Source organism: Anomalospiza imberbis, unplaced genomic scaffold (assembly GCF_031753505.1).
Source record: "Anomalospiza imberbis isolate Cuckoo-Finch-1a 21T00152 unplaced genomic scaffold, ASM3175350v1 scaffold_155, whole genome shotgun sequence".
Taxonomy (NCBI): Eukaryota; Metazoa; Chordata; class Aves; order Passeriformes; family Viduidae; genus Anomalospiza; species Anomalospiza imberbis.
The window spans coordinates 58,589-65,343 of NW_027099790.1; the positions used below are offsets into that span (position 1 = coordinate 58,589).

The 6,755-nt window shown below is 58.7% G+C and overlaps 1 protein-coding gene across 1 annotated transcript; it reads right to left on the reverse strand.

Moving 5' to 3' along the window:
• Positions 1 to 687: 687 nt before the first annotated feature.
• Positions 688 to 1,958, reverse strand: LOC137466211 (maestro heat-like repeat-containing protein family member 9; the record flags this gene model as incomplete). Its single annotated transcript, XM_068178055.1, has 4 exons — positions 1,813 to 1,958; positions 1,343 to 1,490; positions 910 to 1,097; positions 688 to 820 (listed from the first exon to the last, which is right to left on the reverse strand). Coding segments are annotated over exons 1-4 (609 nt in total), but the record flags the coding sequence as incomplete, so codon positions are not given.
• Positions 1,959 to 6,755: the final 4,797 nt, after the last annotated feature.

Consider the following 6,755-nt stretch of genomic DNA (forward strand, 5'->3'; position numbering starts at 1 on the left):
GCACAAGAAGGGCCCTGAGCGCCAGGCGACGCCTCTCCCTGCACTCGCTCCGCAGGTGCCTTGACAAGATTTGCAGGATTCTCTTAGCACCGCGTTCACTCAAGTTCAGGCACTCAAGAACCTGAAAGGCACAGGGCAGTGACAGGGGACCTGGCCGGCAAGAGCCCGGAACAGCACAGGGCTGGGCCCAGGCAGCAGCGCAGGGCGTGGGCACCGTCCCAGGCAGTTGCGGCTACGAGAGGGCAGAGAGCTGGGAGGCAGCTGAGCGAGGCAGCGCTGGCCATCAGGCTCACCTCCACAAGGAACGCCAGGGCGGGCAGTTCCCAGCGTGGCTCCTGTGTGCTGAGCAGCCGGAGCAGGTCGCGAGCGATCCTTGAGCACAAGGGGATGGAGACACAGGACATCTCCCTGGCAGGAGAAAAAGAAACCAAGACTTTGGGCCGGGGGACAAACCTCTCCCAGGACTGACTCACAGAGGTCTGGCCTTTCCCCAGCATCCTGTAAGGGCCCTGGGCTATTTGGGAGGTGGCTCCTTGTGGGCCCCCTCCTCTCCCAGCCTTTTCCAGTCGGCTTGGCTGTTCCTCGGTGACAAGGCCCTCTGGCCCACGACCACGGGGACTGTGTGGGGCACCCTGGGCACTGAGCACAAATGTCAGAGGCAGTGGGGAGAAGGGGGTCTCACCTGGCCAGCAGACCCACGGCATAGTGGTGGGTGTCAGCACACAGCAGCGTGTCCCAGCCACACTTGCGTTCTATTGCCACCACCACATCCTCGTGCTGCATTTGGCAGAGCAGGGACTTCAGGGTCCGCACTGCAAACCTGCATGCAGAGCAAAGCCCAGGTCACGCTGGGAGCACTGGCTCCTGCCCTGGGCACCTGGCAGGGACAGGAGGACTGGCATGGAGCACCTGTTGGGGTTGGTGGCAAGGCCGTATTGCTGCTGGCATCCCTTCCAGAAGGTATCGACCTCCGCTGGCACATCCAACGTGCTGAAGAACACTTGGAAGAGCAGATGCACAAAGAGGCGGGGGAAATACACGGTCACTACATGTGGGACACAGGGCATCTGGAGGATCTTCCACATCACCACAGTTGCCTGCAAAGGACAGAGCAGCCCGAGACAGTGCTCAGTGCCGAGGTGTCCGTGTGGCAGGGCCCGAGCATGGGAGGGAGAGGCCCGGAGAGACACAGGGGGAGCACCGGGCCTGGTGGCCCTGAAGCTGCCCCGAGGCCAGGTTTCAGCCCAGCGCCTGAGGCAGGGAGATGCAGTGGGGGAAGGAGGATGCAGAGCTGCTGGACAGGTGGCCTTGGGGCCAGCAAAGGCCAGTGTCAGAAACTCACAGCCAGGACAAAGACACCCGTTTTGTCCCCATCGGAGGTGCATGTGCTGTGCTCTGGCCAGCTCCCCAGCACATCGAGGAGTATCAGCTGCGCCGGCTCCGCAGTCCTGGGCGAGCACATGATGCTCTTCCACATGGTCAAAGCAGCTCTGTGGGGTCAGAGCTCTGTCTCAGAGGAGTCTGGGACACAGCACCGTGGCCTGGGCGGCAGCGGGGAGCTGAGCTGGCTGCCAGCCCTGCCTCTGCCCACTGCCCCTCGCCAGCAGCACCCAGACAGCCCAGCCCTGTGGGGACAGGTCCCTGAGGGCCAGCGAGGAAGCATGGCAGAAGGCTCGGGGGCTGACGTGCCAGGGCTGGCAAAGGGAGCAGCCAGAGGGCCCTGGAACTCTCTGTTGGTCAGACACCTGGGACAGGCTGTATAGGCTGATGGGCTGGGGAGCCCTGAGCCCTCTGGGCAGGTGGGCCCCATACCTGTCACAGGATGGGGCCACACGCAGGAGCGTCATTACTACGTCAGCAGGCTGCTCTTTGGTGAGATCCAGCAGGGCCCTGTTCAGCCTGTGCTCAGCAAACTGATTGGCCATGAGCCACTGGTGGATGTACCTCACCATGGCAGGCACCTGGAGAAGGCACGGGGAGACTTGGAAAGCTGCCAGAGGGAGGAATGTCCCCAGCTTCCCCAGAGAAGTGCTTCCCTTGCCACCCCACTGCCATGGCCCTCAAAGCCAGGGATGTTCCACAGAATGCTCCAAGCGCAGTGCTCGGCTGAGCAGTGACAGCAGGCCCAGCCCAGGTGGGGATGGCTGCAGGTACCTGCGCTGTTCTGCGGAAGAGGCCACGGGTGCGTTCCTGCTCTTGTGTGCGCTGCACGGCTGCATCTGGCAAAGAGCGAGCGCAGCCTGAGCTGAGGGGCTGCGGGCGAGGCCGGAGAACACAGCCCAGCCCTGCGCTCCCCAGGTAGGAACAGCCCCGGGATGTCCCAAGGGATGGAGCACGGCTCTGGGGTGTCTGTCCTGGCCCCTATTCCGTCCTGTCCATGGGCATGTCCCCAGGGGATGGGATGGGATGGGATGGGATGGGATGGGATGGGATGGGATGGGATGCAATGGGATGCAATAGGATGCAATGGGATGGGATGTGGCCAAGCTGGCTGCAGCCACCAGCCCTGCAGCCCAGCAGCCCAGCTCTGCCACTCACCCTCCTGCAGAGGCTTGAACCGCACCACCTCTTCAGTCTCCTGTGCTGGGCCAGCTCCAGGGCCTTCTTCCTCTTCCTCCACCCAGGCCAGCTTGGGCACTCTCGGGGATCTCTGCTCCATGTCAGTGACTGGATTTGTGACGACTCACAGGAGAGATGTCTCAGAAATCTCCGAGTCAGCAAGGCCTGCAGTCGTGCCTGGAAGGCACCTTCAAGAGAGAAGCCTCAGGAAGGCTACAGGACAGCAAGTCCTGCACTCTGGTCTCGAGGGCTCCTTGCCACAAGGACAGGAGACTCCTGTCAAGGATTGTGGTCTGGCCTCGAGGGCACTGGTGGCAGGGATGGGAGATGCCTCTGGGGCACCAAGTCCCACGGTCTGCCCTCGAGGACACCTGCAGAAGAGAAGCCTTGGGAAGGCCACGGGTCACCAAGTCCTGTGGTCTGGCCTCGAGGTCAGCTGCAGGAATAGCACCTCGGAAAAGCTCTGGGTCAGACACGAACAAGTGTGCTGTGCGGGGGCTCCTCACGGCACCGCTCTGTCCCGTCCTGTCCCGTCGCGTGCTCCGAGCACTGTGGTGTGGCCTTGTCACCACCAGCTCCTATGTCACCCCCGTGTCACAAAGGGCCCTTGGACACGCTGTCCCGTTCCATGCCACGGTGACCATGCTGCACCATGTCACAAAGGGCCCCTGCACACACTGCCCCCTGCCCTGGGACCACCCCCAGCCCACCCAAAGTGGCTCAGGTTGGAAGGAATCCCTCACCCCAAGTGTCTAAGACACCCCGACAGGATCTTTAGGAACGGCTCAAACCATCAGCAAACGCTGCCCTGCTCTGCGGGCTCAGGGCAGCAGAAGGAGGCCCCAGGGCTGCCGACGCAGCTGCGCTGGGAAGGGCATGGGGCCTTCCACAGAAGCTGGCACGGCCTCCTTGGGACACGTCCTGGCTGGTGGCCATCCTAAGCGTGGCTGTGTGACACAGACGAGGAACGTGTGGGCCAGGGCAGGAATGCTGCTCTGACCCCTTGCGCCCGGGGAGCGCTGACATCAGCAGATGTGGCAGGGTCCCTGCCCAAGCAGACCTGCCACCCCCGAGCCCTGGCAGCACCAGTGCCTGTCTCCTGCCCCAGAGACCTGTGCCCGTGGGGGGCTTCTGTGCCAGAGGGAGCCAAAGCCCACGTGCATTGGGGGCTGCACTCCTGCCTGCAGGGGCTGTTGGCAGGAGCACCTGGAGCAACTGCTGGCAACACTTGGGTCTCTGTCAGAAGCTCTTACTCCATGCTGAAATTATCTTCTCATTGAAGTTATTGCCTTCAGCACAAAACCATCTCAGCGGCGAAGGCACAGAAGAATCTGGCAAGTAAGAATCCTCAGTTCAGGAATGCTTTACTTCCCATTGCTCGACTCAAGTAGTTCCAAAAAGTTGCAAACTTCCCAAATTAATTGGGATGGCCTGAGGAGGTGAAGATTTGTAATTTTGCTTCCCATCTCAAAGCAGCAACTCATTTGCCTTAACTTCATCCACTGAGGGTCACTTTACAGAACATAACACTACACAAAAAAAGGGCAAAAAACAAGGGCCATGCTTTGGTTTTCTAGGAAGGGATGATAATATCCTAATTCTCTTAAGGAATAAAAGCTCTCAAGAAATGAGAGTCCACTCAGTGGTACAAAAGTAGCCCAAAGAAATGAGTAGATTACAAAAGGGCTAATCCTCCCCCTGGTACAGATTTCTAAGTGGCCAGTAAAGTACAGCTCTCCCCTCTTGTTCCCTGCAGGGGAATCAGGACCATGAAGAGGAAAAGTCACAGATATTCTTTCTGCCCTCCCTAACCAAAACTGTGCCAAAGCACAGATGCTGCCTTCAAACTGACTCAAATTCCAGCCTAGACCTCTCACCTTCCAGACAACTCCTTCTCCAACACCCCCCCAACACCAACCCCCCCAGACTCCCACACAGAAGCCCTCAACACCCCGCCAGGAGCCCCAGCTGTCCCCATCCCTCCGCAGAGCTTTCCCACCCTCCAGCAAACGCCCTGGTTCCCTGCAGGTGCCGTGGGATGGCACTCAGGAGGATCTGCTCCAAGGCCTTCCCCTGGAGCACGCTCAGGCTGCCAGGCCTATGGATCCTGGATCATCCTTCCCACCGAGCCTTCCCGTGCACGGCTGTTCCATTTGCACCTTTGCGCTCAGCTCGGACTTCTCCACTTCACCAGGAGTGCTGGGAAAGGATGGAGAGCAGCCGGGCAAGCTCTTTCTCCAGCTCCCTCTTTACCCTTGGGGAGGGAGAACATTCCACAGGAAAGCAACTGGTGCCACAAGGAGCGGGTGGCCTCAGGCACCTTTGGGGATGGAACAAGGCCTTTGTTTGACATAAGTAAGCACAAGCAATGCACATGAGTAAACAAGTAATTAGCACAGACATACCTAAGTACTTAGCACCAGTTAGCATAAGAAGAACCTGGTGGCCTAACTTGACATAAGAGTGACCTGACAAAAAGCTTTAGACATAGTCTACCAGAAGAACTAAGGGCAAGTGTGGAATCAGCCCTGTGCAGGGAAGCTGTGATGAAGACTTTGTGCTGCTTTGGGGCATCGAGACCGCTCCTGGCCAGCACCTGGAAATCAGCTTCAAGTTTGGGAATCAGACACCATGTATTTCTAACCCCCTGCCTATCAAATCACCACAGCCGTGTAAAGAAGGACGGTATGTTTGATACATTCCTACATCAACCCACTTAAATTTATATGTGGCAGAGAAACATTTTAGTGGGTGCAGACCCCTGCCCTCCCGCCAGGTCAATAAAAGGGCTTTTGGTAGACCATACATTTGGCTGCCGATTTGTTTGAACGAGGGAGACCCCTCAGGACTGCTGTATCCTGAGGGAACACCATTGGCCTTGGCCTGTAGGCACCTGCACAAGCTTAAAATCAGCTGCCTCAGCTTCCAGGACCTCTCTTGGCCAGCATCCTGACGTGGATGCAGGACTGCTGTGAGGCACTGCTGGGACCCAGCGGGACAGGACCGGCTGTCTCGTGTCCACGCAGCACCCCTCACACAGCCAGGGCCATCCCAAAACCAGACAAACACTCACTTGTCAGCAGAGGGGAGCAAGGAGCACTGGGCTCCTCTCAGGGTATCTCAGCTGGGCTGGCTCCACAACATGCCCCCACTCTCAGGCCTGCTGATGCCCAGCTGCCAGAAATGCCTACCTTGTTCTCTCCAGGATGTACAGGGAGAGCCAATGAGCAGGACGCCTTGGGAGGCAAACCTTCCCAGCCTTTTCTGAGGCCAGGGACACACCAAGATCAGCCAAGACTCTCCACGCTGCCTGGCCCACACAGCCCAGCTCTGTGCTGGCTCTGGGCCACAGCAGCTTCCACTAAGCAAGAGGCAAATGCACATTGCCAAGAGTTGAAACACAGCAGACAGGGAAGAGGTGAAAAGTGTGTGTGTAAAGGCCTTTTAATTCACAGCTCTCAGAGAGAGCTCTGGGGCTCACGGCTGGACAGAGATGCTCCTGCTCATGCCTCTGTCCAAAGGGGGAACACACCCTGCTGCAGGTGCTTGGGTTGGTCTCTGCAGGTCCAGGCAGATGCCAAACCCGCTCTTCACAGCCTTCTCCCTTCCCTTGCCACTCTGCCACAGAGAGCCAAAGGGGGACCCTTGCACCTACCTCACTGGGAGCTCCCTGGGAAGCACTTTCCTTGAGAAGCAAGCCCTTTTCCTCCAAAGGCATTTCTCCAAATGAAGCTTTCTTGGGCAACACCAACACACTCTTAAGAAAAGCTGGAAAGGCTTAATGACTTCAGGTCCTTTCAGGACAGGCACTCCAGCTGTAGCTCATATTCTCCCAAGTGTGTTTCCAGGTGGAGGTTCAGAGGGGCAGCCCCAGGCCCTCTACAAACACAAGCTGCCTGCTGCCTCTTCACCTGCCTCAACTCCTGCCTGCGGTCACGGCACCAAAACCAGGCTGTTCCAGCCAGAGCCCAGAGCCCTGTTCCCGCAGGAAGCTGTTGCCAGCACCTTCCAGGACTCTCCGCTGTGCATGCAGAGCTTTTCATGCCCGCTCCCAACAGGCTTTGGAAGGCAGAGCACAACCTGGCTGGCTCTGCCACCAGCACAGCCCAAACACTGGTGGAGGAAGAAGTAGCAGGGGTTGTTTTGCGGCCATGCCCAAGAGAAACTGGAAGGGTGCCCTCCCTCTGGTCTCACTT